The sequence below is a fragment of the Haliotis rubra genome, unplaced genomic scaffold, assembly GCF_003918875.1.
Source record: "Haliotis rubra isolate DU_JTF1 unplaced genomic scaffold, ASM391887v1 Scf337, whole genome shotgun sequence".
Classification (NCBI taxonomy): Eukaryota; Metazoa; Mollusca; class Gastropoda; order Lepetellida; family Haliotidae; genus Haliotis; species Haliotis rubra.
The window spans coordinates 789,061-806,981 of NW_025767010.1; the positions used below are offsets into that span (position 1 = coordinate 789,061).

At 42.4% G+C, this 17,921-nt stretch overlaps 1 protein-coding gene across 1 annotated transcript; it reads left to right on the top strand.

The window, feature by feature from the left end:
* The first annotated feature begins 1,888 nt into the window (after positions 1-1,888).
* Positions 1,889-17,563, top strand: LOC124284447 (TALPID3 protein-like). The gene is given in 16 exon segments (XM_046720530.1): positions 1,889-2,007; positions 3,522-3,736; positions 4,429-4,554; positions 4,936-5,168; positions 5,510-5,637; positions 6,869-7,104; positions 8,279-8,567; positions 9,305-9,587; positions 10,877-11,029; positions 11,032-11,165; positions 13,901-13,977; positions 14,411-14,711; positions 15,504-15,689; positions 15,891-16,028; positions 16,480-16,975; positions 17,006-17,563. Coding segments are annotated over 14 exon segments (2,961 nt in total). The 5' UTR covers positions 1,889-2,007; positions 3,522-3,547; the 3' UTR covers positions 16,968-16,975; positions 17,006-17,563.
* Positions 17,564-17,921: the final 358 nt, after the last annotated feature.

Below are 17,921 nucleotides of genomic sequence, written 5' to 3' on the forward strand. Positions count from 1 at the left end.
GTCAGCCTACACATTGGACATTCTACATTCTCAAGCATCGAGGTTTCAATGGAAACAACTCAATACTATATCCTACTTTTCAGAGACATTTTTCCAATGATCATGTTTAATTAATGAGTTACCTGATTATCTTTCAACTCATACCTGACCATGAGACTAACAATGTGTTGCAGCACGGTGGTGGAGCGTGCACGCATCATGCACGTCGTGGACGGTTGTATTTCTTCTCTACAAAAAGAGATCGATGTGAGTAAACCTCCATAGAAATATATCTCTGGGCCACTATGACGTAGTGATGCTTCATCCAATATCACATTCATTAAGTTGCTCCTAACATGTTATGATAATTCTAAAAATATTTATAATTTCTCTATTCAAGCACAGGTATTTTTGTTTTTAGTCTTAACATTTTTCTATATTCTGGTATTATATTTTTAGTAAAAATCCTGTATTCTTTGAGCATTGTGATCATTAAGACAGATTCTTATTTTATGTGAAACCTCCAGCCTCAATTATTAACCCAACTAACAGCTGTGAATTACTCAGGTGTTAAAGACTGCCACATTACACTTGACAGAGAGAAGTTGAGCTGGAGCTAATCAACATGGAGACCAAGAAGAACGCAATGTCTGCTAAAGTAGGTGGGAAATCCCAGCCAATCAGGACCAGTGCCAGAGGTCAAGGTCAAGCTAGAGTTGACACCGGCATCAGGAAGGCTCAGATTGGGATGACAGAGAAGCAGAAGATAGGATCTCTAAGCAAGGTAATACGTTCTATAATTTCATGTTACTTTATAGCTCACCAGGAACTACAAGCACGTGCTTATGGACCGGGCATGACATTGTTTGTGATCCTACATTTTCAAATCAGCTCTTCATGTTATTAACTAGACTCTTATCGCTGTCATCCATTACTTATCATAAGTTGTTCTAGCAGATAGAGTGGTCAACATGCCCCCAAACAAATGGCGAGACCAATCAGTGGTCCATTTAATAATGATGTTCTCATTTTTCTGTGTATCACTTTAACTAGTAAAACATTATCAACATTTGAACGAGATCTCTGATCTCAAATGTTATGACAAACGCCTTAGTCAATTTTCTGAGTTGGATATGGTACATCATGTAAATTTTATTTGTTACCATGCACTCCAGACAGCTAAAGGGACAGATTACCTGACCAAGATCTATGGAAAAGCTCCAATCCAGAAGACCAGAACAACAGTGAAAGAATCTCATCACTACCAGAGCAGCACCAAGTCTCGCCGTGCTACTGCGTCTGTCAAAGGTATCACTCTAACACCCTCGGGCAACTCTGCCAGCAGATTTGGGGGGATGTGATGCAAGAAGTAGCCAGAGTTTTCGAACCCCCTGAACCTCCCCTTGGCTCCGCCAATGCAAAATAATGGAGGATATGATGCAAGAAGTAGCCAAAACTCACCGCAAAAAGTTCAGTAGCAGTGTGTCAAAAGTCCAGTTTATATGACTTTGTCAAAAGCTTTGAAGTTAGAGATAGTTTTGAAAATGGAACAGCCATTGTGCTTAATTTATATCTTTTGGGTTGATATAAAGGGATAGCAGGGGTAAGTTGAATCAAGTTTCATAAGTTTCATTTGCTGGTCTCTTCTACTGATTCCAGGGGCGGTGGGTTAGCCTGCTGTTAGTCTGCTCGTCACACCGAAGACCCAGGTTTGATTCCCCACATGGGTACAATGTGTGAAGCCCATTTCTGGTGTTCCATGCCGTGATGATGCTGGAATATTGCTGAGATCGGCGTAAAAAACCATACTTACTCTATTTATTAAAAAACTAAAGACAGACATCATGCTTGTTGGAAGAGTTGATAATGCTGGTTCTGTTTGCAGGTACAGATGTGAAATCTTCCAAGACCCAAACAAAATCAGTGTCCAAGTCATCCATCCATCCACAGGCTGGTGCTGTTTCTGCTCCAAGACAGTATTACTTCAGCCCTGACACTGGATACATACCCTGGCTGTCGGTGATGCATGTAAGTAATACTTGTGCCCTGACACTGGATACATACCCCTGGCTGTCGGTGATGCATGTAAGTAATACTTGTGCCCTGACACTGGATACATACCCCTGGCTGTCGGTGATGCATGTAAGTAATACTTGTGCCCTGACACTGGATACATACCCTGGCTGTCGGTGATGCATGTAAGTAATACTTGTGCCCTGACACTGGATACATACCCCTGGCTGTCGGTGATGCATGTAAGTAATACTTGTGCCCTGACACTGGATACATACCCCTGGCTGTCGGTGATGCATGTAAGTAATACTTGTGCCCTGACACTGGATACATACCCCTGGCTGTCGGTGATGCATGTAAGTAATACTTGTGCCCTGACACTGGATACATACCCCTGGCTGTCGGTGATGCATGTAAGTAATACTTGTGCCCTGACACTGGATACATACCCTGGCTGTCGGTGATGCATGGGGCATTACTATGTGCCCTGACACTGGATACATACCCCTGGCTGTCGGTGATGCATGGGCAATACTTGTGCCCTGACACTGGATACATACCCCTGGCTGTCGGTGATGCATGTAAGTAATACTTGTGCCCTGACACTGGATACATACCCCTGGCTGTCGGTGATGCATGTAAGTAATACTTGTGCCCTGACACTGGATACATACCCTGGCTGTCGGTGATGCATGTAAGTAATACTTGTGCCCTGACACTGGATACATACCCCTGGCTGTCGGTGATGCATGTAAGTAATACTTGTGCCCTGACACTGGATACATACCCCTGGCTGTCGGTGATGCATGTAAGTAATACTTGTGCCCTGACACTGGATACATACCATTATTACAAAAATGGTGGATACTTATGTATGAAAACAGGTAAGAGACAAATCAATTCTGCATTTGGTGGCATAGAGCTCATGTCACAAATTAGTTGAAGTTAAGCAACGTTGAGTTCGGAGAGTCTTTGGATTGGTGACCGTGCTTGGCAGCTTGACTCCTGAGAGTTTTTAGGACTTCGGTCCTGCCCCACAACGAAACACATGTGATACATGTGGTCTCACCTTAGGCAAGTGAGTTTGTTCAAATTGCCTCAGTTCACCCAGCAGAAAATGGGTACCCAATGGGATAAGTCACCGGTGTGGAGTATTGAGCGGTATAAGTTCCCTCATTATTGTTGTTATTATTTCTGCGGTTTCATGAATCAAAGTTGAAGGAAAACATTTGTGAGCAAATATCTGTGTAAATTTTAACTTAAGCAATACAAAAAATAAAGAAACTTGTTGCATATTGTAATTCCTAGTCTACAGGAACACAGGCAATATTGCTGTTTAAAAAGTGTACAGCAGTCTGCAATACAAAATAAAGAAACCTATTGTAATTCCCAGTCTACAGGAACACAGGCAATATTGCTGTTTCAAAAGCGTTTATTACAACATGTGGTATACAGTTACTACAAGGCAGTCCTACACAGAATACTGATCCATCAGTAGTCAAATAAAACCATTCCTTCATCTTCCTCAGCTCTGGTTCCTGGTCAACTGGTTCCAATGGCCATACCGCTACAGAAACCCAGGCTCGAACCCGGACTGAGAATGCCACAACCTGGACCTTCTTCAGCCTCGACCTTTGTGCCGCCTCCTGTGAAACCACTGGTAACTGCAGGCACTAATGTCGCTATGGTGACCATCCCCACAGAGGAAGTTGAACCTGAGAGGTCCCCAGAACTAAGCAAGCAGGTAAGTCAGTGTGTAAGTGAGATTAGAGTGAATGGGTACATGTACCAAAGCCTGTCATGATCCGGGTTAGAATTGGTCTTCAATAACCCATGCTTGTAAGGGGCAACTAATGGGATCAGGTGGTCAGACTCACTGACTTGGTTGATGTCGTTGTATCCCAGTTGCATAGATCGATGTTCATGCTGTTGATCACTGGATTGTCTGGTCCAGACTTGATTATTTACAGACCGCCGCCATATAGCTGAAATATTGCCTGAGTGCGGTTTTAAACAACAAACAAACAAATAAAAGATGTACAACTGTAGGTAAACTTTAATTTACTGCATGGGTCACCATGAGTATGTTTAAAGGTTTGCCAGCACCTTCCTCATCCTGGAGGGTGTAACCACAGTGGTAAATGTATGAGACCTACATCACTTCTTGTGAAGGCGGTGGGTTAGCCTAGTGGTTGAAGCGTTCACTTGTCACGCTGAAAACCAAGGTCTCATTCCCCACATGGGTAGAATGTGTGAAGCCCATTTCTGGTGTCCCCCCACCGTGATATTGCTGGAATATTGCTAAAAGCGGTGCAAAACCATTCTCACTCACTCTCACTCACTCACATCACTTCTTGTTTTTTTCCCACATTAGGTTTGCACACCATGTAGCAAGAGAACTGTTCAAAGCACCATTAAACGTTTTTGTGTTTTCAGGTGCTTCCTCCTGTTGACATTGACAGCATGTCGGAGACGTCTGCTCAACGCGAAGTGTATATTCAGTCTCCTCAGTCGCCCAGGAGATCCCAGTTTGACACTTCATATCACTACCGACAACAGAGGGTATGTAGCTAAGTCCCCAATGCAACGTTATTTTTCATCTCATATCACTACTCACGCTGAAGACCTGGGTTCGATTCCTTACATGGGTACAATGTGTGAAGCCCATTTCTGGTGTCCCCAGCTGTGATGTTGCTGGAATATTGCTAAAAGCAGTGTAAAACCAAACTCAGTCAGTGAGTCATATCACTACTAACATATGCGGGAATGTAGCTAGGTCCCCAATGCAACCCCTTTTTGAACCTCATATTGCAACATGCAACAGAAGCGAACCTTATGCCTTTCAACCTTAGGGTATGGCTTGATGTCTTCCTTCAAAGTTAGCTGTTTGATGCTATCAGGTATTGCCTATCTTATGCTAATCCATGTGGTGCTGATTCCCAGAGTGAAGACGAGGAGGATGAAGAGGAGGAGGAGGAAGATTTCGACCAGTCTGGGGTCGGTATAGCTCTACCAGGACACCAGCCTCCACCTGAGCCGGAGCCATATGGGCCAGAGTTCCCTCCCCCTGTGGCCAGACTACCCCAGTCCATGAAGCTGGAGTCTCAGATCACCTCCGACATGCTGGCGGAGGACCTGAGACAGAGAGACTTGATGCAGAACAAGGCCGTGCAGTGGTGAGTCTTGTCTCAAACAAGGGCAAACATGTTCAGAGTAATAAAGAAATGTCAATATGTGTGAGATTGGATTTTAAATCACCATCGGCAACCTACGCTGACGTAATGTATCTGGTCAGATCATTGCTTGTAATATCAATCACTGGATTGCCTGGTCCAGACTGAATTATTTACATGCCACCGCCATATTTCAGGAGTTTGAGGTTGAGCAGTAATACATACACATATAAAAAATGTTTTAATAAAATAATGAATTTTTCCAAAATACCATGAGAAATTGAGGATAGTGTATATTTCCCCCTCTGTTGTCTGCTGACACAATATGTGTTTCTTGTTAACAGGATTGAGCAGGAGTTGATGGCGAGAGTTCTTACGGAAGTATATCCACTGCGACCTGCCGACCCCATCCCTCATGAACCAGCGCCATCTGTCCACACCGATGAGAGTGTGGATGACGAGTCTTTACTGGGTGGGTCACTGTCCATTTTCTTTCAAAAAATATATTTCTGGTAAAGGATGTCACAGTGGCCTTAGCACTGCAGTGAACACCCTAAATATTTAGTTGTGTCACTTTTGTTAGGTCCAGGAGCAGTTGTGTGATGTGTGTCCCAATAGATTATGTATTATTTTATTATATTATATATCATAATATTATCATACAGAGTAAAAATGCCTGAATGTATTCTTCATTCAATAAAAATAGGAAATCAGAAACTGATACTGTACAGTTATAGGTTTTATGTGAGATCAATACCTTGAAGTCTAACTTTGATGTTGCTTTCTTCTTAAGAACATGTTGGGACCTTATAAACAGTCTTTGTGTTATTATGTAATCAAAGGTGAGGTGAGGTGAAATTGGGTTTTACATCGCGCTTGAGAATATTTCGCTCATATGACGAGGTGCATGCGTGTGTATGTGTATGTGCGGCTGCTTGTACTAGCACAGACTGAAGCTGGTTTTATAGTGGTAGCCCACTGAGATACCATGCCGCAGTGAAGCATGAATACCCCACTCAGACACATTATACTGACTCCGACCCGACCAGTCCTTGTTGTACCCATTAATTCCGAGCGCCAGGCAGGGACCAACAAGTACCATATTTTAACGTCTTTTGGTATGACGCGGTCGGGGATTGAACCCGCGACCTTCCGCTCTCCGGGCGGACGCTCTAACCACTACACCACGGAGGCGGTTATGTAATCCAAAGACTAAAGCAGATTGATGTATCAAACTGTGATGAGGTTCCAGCAAACAGAATCATCAGATCGGCTTAGGTTTGGGGATACTATTTCTGGTTTATTTCTGTTCTGTTTTTAGCAACTCATGTCAGCACCATGAATTATCATTGTCACCATTACTTGCTGTTGATTGATGTAGCTGGTTCTTGGCCATTGAATATGGAAAAAAATTTGCTTTATATAATACAACCAAAAACATATCAAGATGTCACTATAGAATGGGCGGATGGAATGATTAATTTGAAATAATTATTCCTCCCCATTAGTCTGTCTCCCAGTCTCAAGAGAATAAATTTATCAGGAAGTCCAAATCAAGTCTGGAATGATTCAGCAAGTCCAGATTGCGTCTGCTCAAGGCCTGAAATGAAATTCTTCTGGACTTCTTTTGGATTACATTTCTTTGGATATGTTCAAATAAGATGACTTTATTTGTGAGACTAAATGTCTGTCTACCTCCCCAGTGATGGACACCATCGGTCAGACTGGCCTGAAGCTGTTTGTGGATGCTGGTCAGCCGGTAGACAACCATCTGGTCAATGCCCTGGTACGTGAGGTCCTCTCCGAGCAGCTGACCGTCATGCTGGGACAGCGCAGTCAAGAAGATGGACTGACGGCGAGGGACGGTGAAAGAAGGAGGCAGGACGGTGCGGAGGAAGACATGGCACGTGTAGAGGATGAAGAAGATTACAGTCAGCAGGTACAACAAATAAAGTTACTCTTATCTCAAAGGTCCATATTTTCGAAAATGTTTTCCACAGGATTAAGAAAACTAATCCAGTGAATGATATTATGAGCAGTGAACACCTATAGGGAACAATGACATGCAGTCAACTAAATTGAAAATCCTAACAACCACAACAAAATTGTTTGCAGGGGATCAGCTATTATGCCACTGTCCCCACAGTGTGAAATCTGTACCCTGTTGACTGTCTGTGAAAGTTGGGGACTGAGGGCATCAAGTGTAATTACATCAGTATGGCACTAACACAAGTCTTAGATTCTCTTTTCCTCTGGGAATTCCAGGTTAGAATGAACAAGGACTGGTCGGCTCGGAGTCAGTATAATATGTCTGAGTGGGGTATTCATGCTTCACTGCGGCATGGTATCTCAGTGGGCTAGCACTATAAAACCAGCTTAAGTCATGGCTAGTACAAGCAGCCGCACATACACATACACACACATGCAGGTCGTCATATGAATAAATATTCTCAATTAACACGTTAAACCCAATTTCACCTCACCTCACCTCACCTCCAGGTTAGAATGCTTCTTGGTAGAGGTGACCAAAAGGATTAGGTGGTCAGACTATGTGACTTGGTTGATTGAATGTCATTGTTCCAAGTGAATTCAAGCGAAATCCTTTTGAAATCAACTGGATTAAGTTTTTAGTTTAATAAAGGTATGGAGTACTATTCCTTGTCAAGATGGTACAGAATGTTCAGTTTCCAGTCTAATGAGGTTTCACTGTAGTTGGATCATCATATCCTACTCACTGGTTGGTTAGTGAGTGAGTGAGTTTAGTGTTACGCTGCTTTTAGCAATATTCCAGCTATATCACTGACACCAGAAATGAGCTTCACACATTGTACCCATATTGGGGAATCGAACCACGGGTCTTTGCCGTCTTCACACCAGTTAGTGGAGTAGCCAAGTGGTTAAAGTGTTTACTCACCATAAGACCTAAGGCCCCGGTTTGATTCCTCACAAGAGACAATGTGTGGTCCCATTTCTGGTATCCCCTGCCATGATATTGCTGCAAACTGCTGAAAGATGGACAATGTTATACTCACTCTCCGGCTCACCCTTACAATCTTCAAAACATTAGATGTTCACTACTGTATAGCTTTTCTTTACCTGATCCTGACAATTAGTTCCAGGAATCACCTCGTCAAGGTCGTATTAGAACACCACAGCCTACTCCAAAGACAAGCCCTGTGATGTCGCCAATGAGAGTTATCTCCCCTCCTGTAACGCCAACTGGCTCTCCAGTAGATGATACAAGAATGTTCCGTGAGAGTGAGCGACGACATTTTGTGTCTCCACCACCACCACCACCTCAAGTGATACCTGTCACGCCAGTGGTACCGCTTACAGAGCCCGAATCTGAACCAGAAACTTCAGTATCGCTAGACATCAGTGAAGAGCTGCGTCAACTGAGAGGTAATACCTTATATAAATATATATATTTCAATTTCTCTCATATTTTTTTCATTTAACTGGTTTTTTCCACTATTTCAGGAAAAACTGTAAATAATTAACTCTGGACCAGATAAACCATTGATTGATAGGGGCATCATCTGACCAGGATACCATCACATGTAATCATCATGTCACTGAGTGTTACTTCATGATTAGTGGTCAAACACAGGTGACAGGGGGGGGAATTCTTTAATGTCTTCAGAAGGGTTCCTCTTTATATTTAATCCACTGGGATTGCATATTACAGTAGGGTGGTAGGGTAGTTAAAGTGTTTGCTTGTCACGTCAAAGACCGAGGTTCAATTCCTGCATGGTCACAATGTGTAAAGCCCATTTTTGGTATCAACCACTGTGACATTGCTTGAATATTGCGAAAAGTGGTGTAAAACCAAACTCACTCACTCACTCACTCTCATGTCAGAGAATGTCCCCCATCACTTTGTGCATAAAAGATTATGGATGTGACAATGATGACCTGGCTGATATTGTGTTATTAGACGGCTTTGGCTATCAACCGCTTGTTTGTCTGACCCAAAGTTGATCATAGCTGTGTCAACATGAAACATTTACTCATTCAAGTACTCACTATAACTGATGGTTTTGAATAACTGACCACAGAATAAAGCAAAGGGCAAATGTGTTTTACAACACAGAAATATATTAATTTCACATCCTTTATCTCTCATATGTTCTTTTCAGCCATCAGGGAGTCAGAAGATGCAAGTTTCTTTCCAGACTCAAGGCATGATGTGGCCACGCCCATCACTACCCCTCCCCCAGAACTACCCCATGACGAGCCAGTCTCACCTCCCCCACCTTCCCCACCACCTCCACCACAGATGGTAACTGTAGCAACCTCACCACCACCTCAAGCCCAGGTCCAACCAACACCTGAGGTACCGGCAGAGGTGACCCCGCCCCTCCCAGAAGAAACTCCAGACCATGGCCCACCCTCCACCCAGGCTGACCAGAACAAGCCCATGTAAGTAGCTACTTTGTTTACTGTGGTGCAATAAAGCTAGTCCATGTCATCATTGGCTGGAAGCAGTGTTAGAAGAACTGTTTTACAAGGATAAGATGTTAACAGACTAGCACATGAAGTCATCAAAGATTTCCTACTATAACTTGGAGATTATCGGGAATAACAGCATCTCTTATTCTAAGGGGCAGCCTAGTGGTTAAAGCGTCCGCTCGTCATGCCGAAGACCTGGGTTCGATTCCCCATATGGGTACAATGTGTGAAGCCCATTTCTGGTGACCCCCCACTGTGATATTGCTGGAATATTGCTAAAAGCGGCGTAAAACCATACTCACTCACTCACTCTTATTTTAAAATCTTAACCTGTGAAGATGCGGGTTAGAATTGATCTTCAGTAACCCATGCTTGTCATAAAAGGCGACTAACAGGATCGGGTGGTCAGGCTTGCTGGCTTGGTTGACACATGTCATCGTATCCCAATTGCATAGATTGATGCTCATGCTATTGATCACTGGATTGTCTGGTCCATACTCGATTATTTACAGACCGCTGCCATATAGCTGCAATATTGCTGAGTGCAGCATAAAACTAAACTCACTCACACATTACTTCAGAGAATCGTAAAGCTTGGTGCATTTTTTGTCATCCTTCACTCTGTCCCTCTTTCTGACACTTACGTAAGTCCCAAAACATTTCAAGTAAATTTATGTGTAACAGGTGTTTTAATCGTAGTATTTTTGTCATTTTAATGTATGGCTAATTCTCGGTATAAACGCCAATGGCTGAAGGGATGGTGTAAATCCAGCTAGGGTCCATGCAGGTAGCAAAGGTACTGTAAGTCCCCATGGTCCCTAGTATGGTGATCTACCTTCAGTTGTTGGCGATCTATAGCCCAATTTTACATTGTATTGTCCAGAAATAATTTTCTACTTTTAAAGATATATGTTAGCTAGTTTTAACTCAATCTGTGATAATCTAGTGGTTTTACTGTCCTTCGTTGACAGGGTTTTATATATTATATGTATGTATTACAAATTTAGAACTAGTTTTAGTCACAATATGGCTGAAATACTGACGATGTGACTCTAAATCTTAACTCACTCACTCACTCACTTTCTGACACTTTGACAGGACAAAGAATTGATGTAATGATATGAAATGGTTACCCCAACCTCCAACACCAGTTGAAAAAGGAGAAACAATTAGTTTATTCTTCTTCTACTTTCTGATGTACTTCTTAAGACAATATCTATAGCTCTGGAAGGTATGTATTATGATCCTGTCAATTCCAGGGAGACAACTTGGCGGAGATCCCTGAAGACCCAGCAGAACGTCTGTTACGTTCACTCAGCGACAGAGACCTCTCTTCTGCAAGCCGCTCTCCAAAGCGCCATCGCTCACCGAGTCCCCAGCGTCGTTCACCCAGCCCACAGCGCCATCGGTCACCGAGTCCAGGGATGTCAGACTTCAGTTCATCGCCGGTAACCAGCATGACGGAGACCATCAACGAGACGGTGTCGGAAGGGCAGTGGCTACTAAGTCGTAGTGAGGGACAAGCTGCACCCTTCCCATATGAAGAAAGTAAGTTGTCTCCATGAGTGAGTGAAGTGGGTTCAGATTTCCCGTTATATTGCAGAGTCAGCTCATTGTGGGAGGAAAGCAAGAAGTGATGCCGGTCTCAGACATTTACCACTTTGTGCAGCTCTGGTATGATGACGACAAACTTAGATGTATCATGGGGGAAATTGGGATTCGAACCAACCATAGGTATCAGGGCCCCATTCCACAAAGCGATTGTAGCGCTAAGATGATCGTAACCCCCATGCTTTAACATAGACTTACGATTGTCGTAGCGTTACGATCGCTTTGAGGAACGGTGCCCTGGCCTGCCTAAGAGATGCAACACTACGGAGAGAAATTGTCGCAGCTTGGAGGGAATGGGCCTTAAATGACCCAGTTTTGATTATGTCAACATTATGTATAAGAGAATGAGCTGATGTTTCACGCATTTATCAATTCTTGAACTGTGCAGGAGAAGCTTAGGTGAAAAAACATCTGTGTTTTTTTATATATTTGAGGTCTTCTCACTGTATATTTGATGACGTTATATATGGAAACAAGGCTGTAAATATTCATATGCATAAGTGAAAAGGCTTTATTTGATTTTATACATAGTGTGTAGTCTGTCAATACCGGCATCACGCGGGACTAAATAAAAATGCCGGTTTTGACAGAGTGACGGTTTAGGCCGGTTGCAAGTTAGCTTATGACGCCGGCGCGCACACGGGAAGTTCACTGTCGTACTGTCGCTTTAGCATTAACAACATGTTTGAATAAGAAACAAGGCAGTGTCTGAATGCACATTCATGTTTATTCATTCAAATAAAAATGTCTGAAAACACTTATTAAATTTCAGTTGATCATATATTATCGGCAGAATTAAAATTATAAACTATTTTTCGCAATGTTATTGAAAACAACGATTCTTGGACACATGCTTCGGCAGCGGGTACACGATAATATTGTCAAAGAGCAAAGTAACGATGTTTCGAGGAAATCATTAAACAAATTGAATAAACTAATGAATAAAATCAACAATAGCATTCATAAAAGTTGTCAAACGTACATATAAAATTACTATTTCCATCGTTTTTGTTGAGATCATGTAATGTAAGTCAAGTCACTGACAAGTGACATCTCGGCTTTCGGCGCTTCTTCATGCTCGGACAGGATGTTTAATGCGAAAATGTATGCATGAAGCATTTTTGTCACAGGTCATAACCTAGCACGATACGCCCAATAAGTTCCATAATTTACGTATAGGTAGCGATTTCTTGCTTAATATGTTCAGAATAGCATAATGTTACACAAAACTTTCGTCTGAATCTAAAAGTTTTCGTTTTGTGAGGACGGTACTGATATCGGGAAATAGGCGACCATACATATTATTTAAGAAATCTTTTTATAATAATTTTCTTCATAAACATAGGCTTCATCTGTGACCTTAGAGTCTCTGGGAACTCGGTGTCATGGCAGTAAATGCCTCTGGTTGACTGGTGTTGAAAGAGTTAATTACTCTATGTAAGTGACACGTACGACGTATCACTCACTAATTAACAAGAAACTGATTGACACTTCCCGTTTTTGAATAATCTCGGGAGTAACCGCGAATTGTGTTGTTACATCATTTCGACCTAATTGTAATAAAGGGTTGCGCCATCCTTCATGTGCCAGGTTTTACAGATTCGTTTTAATAACAATTTGTTCGTTGGGACTGAAAAACAATGCCGATATCCTGAGTAGACAGATGCCGATGTTTACAGATGTTTATAAATGATAATTAAGTGCATTTCTGCCGGGACTGAAACTTTGTGCCAATGTAGACAGAGTGCCGGTGTTTACAGAGGCCGATATTGACAGAGTCCACTGTATACTTAATTTTAATCAGTCAGCATCAAGCACTCTACAGTGTTAATGCTCAACAGATTATGCAGGGTGGGTGTCCAAGAGGTGCAAGGTTACATTCCTTAGTAGTGCCAGGATCTGGTACCGTTCACAGGTTCACTGATAATGATGCTTGCTTCATCAGTTAGCACTTGACCGTAACTGAGGCTCACTAAATGTACCTCCCACATGAAGTGGACATGCCATGCTGTAAGGTGACTGATAGTGGTGTTAAACCCAACAGGGCGCTGAGGTAGCCTAGTGGTTAAAGCATTGGCTCGTCACGCCGTAAAAGCAGCGTAAAACCAAACTCAGTCAGTCAGTCAGTCAGTCAGTTAAACCCAACTCAATCTTCTATACGCTGCCAATATACTGATACTTCCTGGAATAAACAACATGATAGTGTTTCTTGTGTGAGACACAGGTTGCCAAGTGATCTCAAGTGCCCAACTTCCCAACGGGTGTTGTTTAGGGTGGGCCACTTACTTTGTACAAAATTTGGGTGGGGGTGGGTGGGGTGGTGGTGTTAATTAAGCATTTTTATGTTTCTCCATAAAAATCATCACCACCCCACTAGCCATAAATTATGATTGGTCCCTAAGATGTAACTAAAAGTTTGTTCAAAGTGGCAGTATTTGTTTTTGATCATGAGCAGCAGAGATTAACCAAGGGAGCTAACTCTTGTTACATCAATAGACATGGAATGGGAGCATATAGGCCTTTTAAGGCCCAAGGTCGCCCTAAAACCTTACATACCTACCTACCTAGACATGGAAAACTTGCCGGTGTAGTTTGGCTTTGTGATAGGAATACAATTGTTGTGGCAGCATGATTTTGGCCCCAATTTTGCACATTTTATTTTCATTTACCAGTGACCCGCCCGCGAGGTTCGAGACGTGCCGATGTTAGCACTGCCAGCACACTGCGTGACACAGATGACCTCGACCTGGTAGGTTGAAAACAATGAGACTTTCTACGAATCATGCCATATATATCTTAACTGAGAATACATATCAATAGAATTCTTACTTACAGTAGGACTAATTTGCTATGAAGAATTATGTTTTATCTGTCCTGAATGTAAATAGTTGAAGGATAACTAACCTCAAGCATCCTGAATGGACTGACTTTTCTTTTGTTTGATGACATCAGACAGAATCATTTATTTACTTCTGTTTTTACTTTTGCCCTGTGTAACTAAATGTTAAGTAAATAATTGATGGATGGGGGCCATGGATGGCGGCTGATTTATTGATGGCAGAAGCCTGAGCCGAGTGCATCTTTAAATCCAGAGATCTAGTGGTTTATGTATCATGACAAGATTTTAGGACAGAATTAGTGTTTGTCTAACAGGCATTAGTATCTGCCTCTCTGTGTTGCAGGACGATACTGAGGTGTCTAAGAGTGAGGGTGAGTTCCTGTACCGTTCTGTGGCGGCGCCGGACCGGGACCCTGTCCTGCAGTACGTAATGAGTCTCCAGCAGCAGCCGGCGCTGCCAGCCTACCCTGGATTCAACTACGGTCAGTACGACATGCCTCAAGGTCGTGCACAGAATCTCCTCAACACCACCGGCAAGAGTCTAGGGGAGATAAGTGTAGGCCAGGTGGCGCCACACAGGGTCACCTATATCCGTGCCAGCAATGACATGGAGGAGGAGGAGGAAGTAGAAGATGGCTACAGAGGTGAGTTTCAGATGAGGACAGTGTATATTTCCAAGCTGTGGCACAAGAACCGTTTTGTTGTATTTTCACCATGCAATGAGAGTTTCACAAATGAAAAAAATATCTGAAATATCCTTTTGTGTGCAACAACTTCCTGTAATAAAACTTATCTCAGTTTCCCAGATTCAGTTTACTATTATCCTTAGTCTTTCAGATCCAAACCCTTGCTCTAAAGATTCACTCTATGTAGTAATGTCTATGGTCTGTAGTGGTGGTGTGTCACGCAGTGACTAAAGGACTAAGCAATCGATCATGCTCTCCTACAAACAATTCTGGAACACTTGTTTGCATTAACAATATTTTTCACAAGGTTGGTTTTGTCTGTTACATTTCATGACCACTACAAGCTCGTCCCAAGTCATGATTGAATTTATCTTCAAGACTCCAAGAAATTAATGTTCCTAACCTATTAGTCATCCTTTAAAGATGGTTACCAATGCCTTTTGTGCAATTTGCTAAAACACCAAAGAACTACATGTCCATTAACAAAATAATCAGGAAAATTTCATAAATGACGCTAACCAATTATTTAGGTTGTAATGAATCAATCATCAATTATGAGATTTTGACCAATTCCCAGCACTAATGGTCTGTGTCACTTTCGGCTCTCCTCCATCATGAAAACAACTGCAATGTTTCTGAAATACTGAACTCTTTCTTCTGCTGACCCATGAAGATCCAGGTTAGAATTGGTCTTCAGCAACCCATGCTTGTGTGGTGTTAAACAAACAAACTTTCACCTGCTGGTTCCAGGAGCGGTACAGGCAAGCCCCACTAAGGACGGCAGCCCTGTCAAGGACACCACAATGAGAGTGGAAGACCTGAAAGAGAGCCGTAGTCAACAGAGGACAACATCACCCACATCTCGGTCCCCTCCTCGTAGGACGGACAGTGGTCCCGTGTCTGCCATGCCTCGCAGCAGATCTCCCACACAGAGAGGTAGGTTAACTTGAGTCTTGTGTCAGCCATCGCTGCTTTTCCCAAAGTAGATCTGTTGGCTGTGTTCTTGATTGTTTTAATGTTACATTGTGAGCAGTGTTTACTGTTCCTGGCAAGTGTGTGTGATAGCTGAGATACTACTGTACATGTAATCTACTGTATGATCTGTAAATGCATTCACACTGACTCTTTTCCACACAGCAAAAGCACGGAAGCCACCTCAGGCAACTCGGTTCTCAGACCCACTGGAGATGACGGAGCCTCCCAGGGCCAGTTCAAAGATCATCTCTGTCAGGACAAGCTCCGAGGAGTTCCGGGAGTCTTTGGACATGGATCAGAGTGAGGAATTACAATGTTTATAAACAAAATTCATGTAAAGCTCTCACTGGAGTGACCTTTCATTATTGAATGAATATTGTTGTCCAGCTACATTATCTAAATTTTGAAAAAATAGTTTGTGTTGAATCTTGGTACATAAATACAAATATTTATTGTGACCTTTGGTGGTTGTTCCTTCAAGGTCAGTTGGCTTAAATTATTTTCTTTTTGATAAGGTTTGGGATTATGTCACAGTATGAAATGATTGAGTTTGTAATATACAGACTACTACCAGCTGTGACCTCATCTTTATAAATGCTCTGGATATAAAAAATTACAAAAATCAAATCATGAAGGTTTACTTTTGAAGGATTTTGATATCGAACAAGTTTTACTCATAATCAATTATAAGGGCTTTGGCTTCATTACATCGTGAACTTCCTGTCGTCATCTATGTGTACATGTGTTTCAGTGATGAACGGTACTCAGACCATGAGTGAACAGGGTACACGAACCCTCACCCCTGACCAGATGAACACTGACCACTACATGCAGTCTGGGTACCTCTCACAGACCTTCAGCCAATCTGATGGCGGCATGGGGTCAGGAAGATTGACAGGCACTCTTGGCCAATCGGACGGCATGGGATCGGGCAGACTGACTGGTACATTCAGCCAATCGGGCAGAGAACGGCCCCCGAGCCTGGGGTCAATGCGGGCTTCCAGTGAAGTTACCGGTAGTCGTTCTGGAGGGATAAGTCCAGACCGTCTAAATTCTTCTGGTCGGTCACTTGGCCTCACATACTCGTTTGAGAGTGAGGTTGGGGACTCCATCAGTGAATTTGAACTGCGGCGATTGGCTAGTTCCGGCCCGATCAAAATGTCTGTGAAGATGCCATCTACAGGGCATGCAGACGACAGTGAAGATTTGTCAGAGATTGACATCACAGACAACATGTAGTGACACCATGCAACAGCTGTAGGTCAGTACAGTCAATGTGTAGTGAAATAGCTATAATTTATTTTCGTTCCATATGCTACATATCAGTTCTAGGTCACACCCTGTTCAAGTATGCAACATTTCCACATATTATGAGTTTGACATATGTTGTTATATTTACATGTTAGGCTAAGATTCAGTTACAAATTGTAATGAACTTTTTCCAGGTTTTTTCGTGTAAATCATGATAATGGTGTGGAAGTCCTATCACAATTGTAGTATTTGTAGAATGTTCACTAATATAATTTAGCAGTATAGCCTTTTAATCGATCAGGTCTTTGATACTAGGTGTATAGATCTGCCATTCTGAATAAATAACTATGTATATTTTTCCAACTTTGGTACAAAATATTTCATGTTAAATTCCGTCCGTTTGAATCAATTTTTTATACTCATAATTACAGTGTGCATAATTAGAATGTGAATACTGATGTGTATTGTATAAACACTGGGAGACTCACTGGGACACTGACCTACTCAAGGTCAGTCCGTGCTATCTCACTCCAGCCCATTCTGTGATAAGCTTACATTCCTTGTAATAAACACATGAGATTGAAGTCCGTAGTTCGTGTTTCATCTCACTGGAAACAACATGTTGTTACCAAACATGTTTACTGCAATCTGGGAAAGCAAAGATTCCTGGTGTCTCATGTTTGTTCTGTCTGATTCGATGCTGCTCTGGGCAATATTCAAGCTACATGATGGCCTGTATATAAATGTGTCTTGACCTGACAATCCAGTGATTGATGTAGTGAACAAAACACATCATTGGGGTACTGAAACATGCAATGTAACAACTAAGTCACCGACTCTTGCATCTGAAAAATTCGCTTGTATCTTTGGACACCACAGAATTCCCACAGGGTCATCACATGCCTGTGACAACTAATGACTGGTTGACAGTGAATCAGCTGA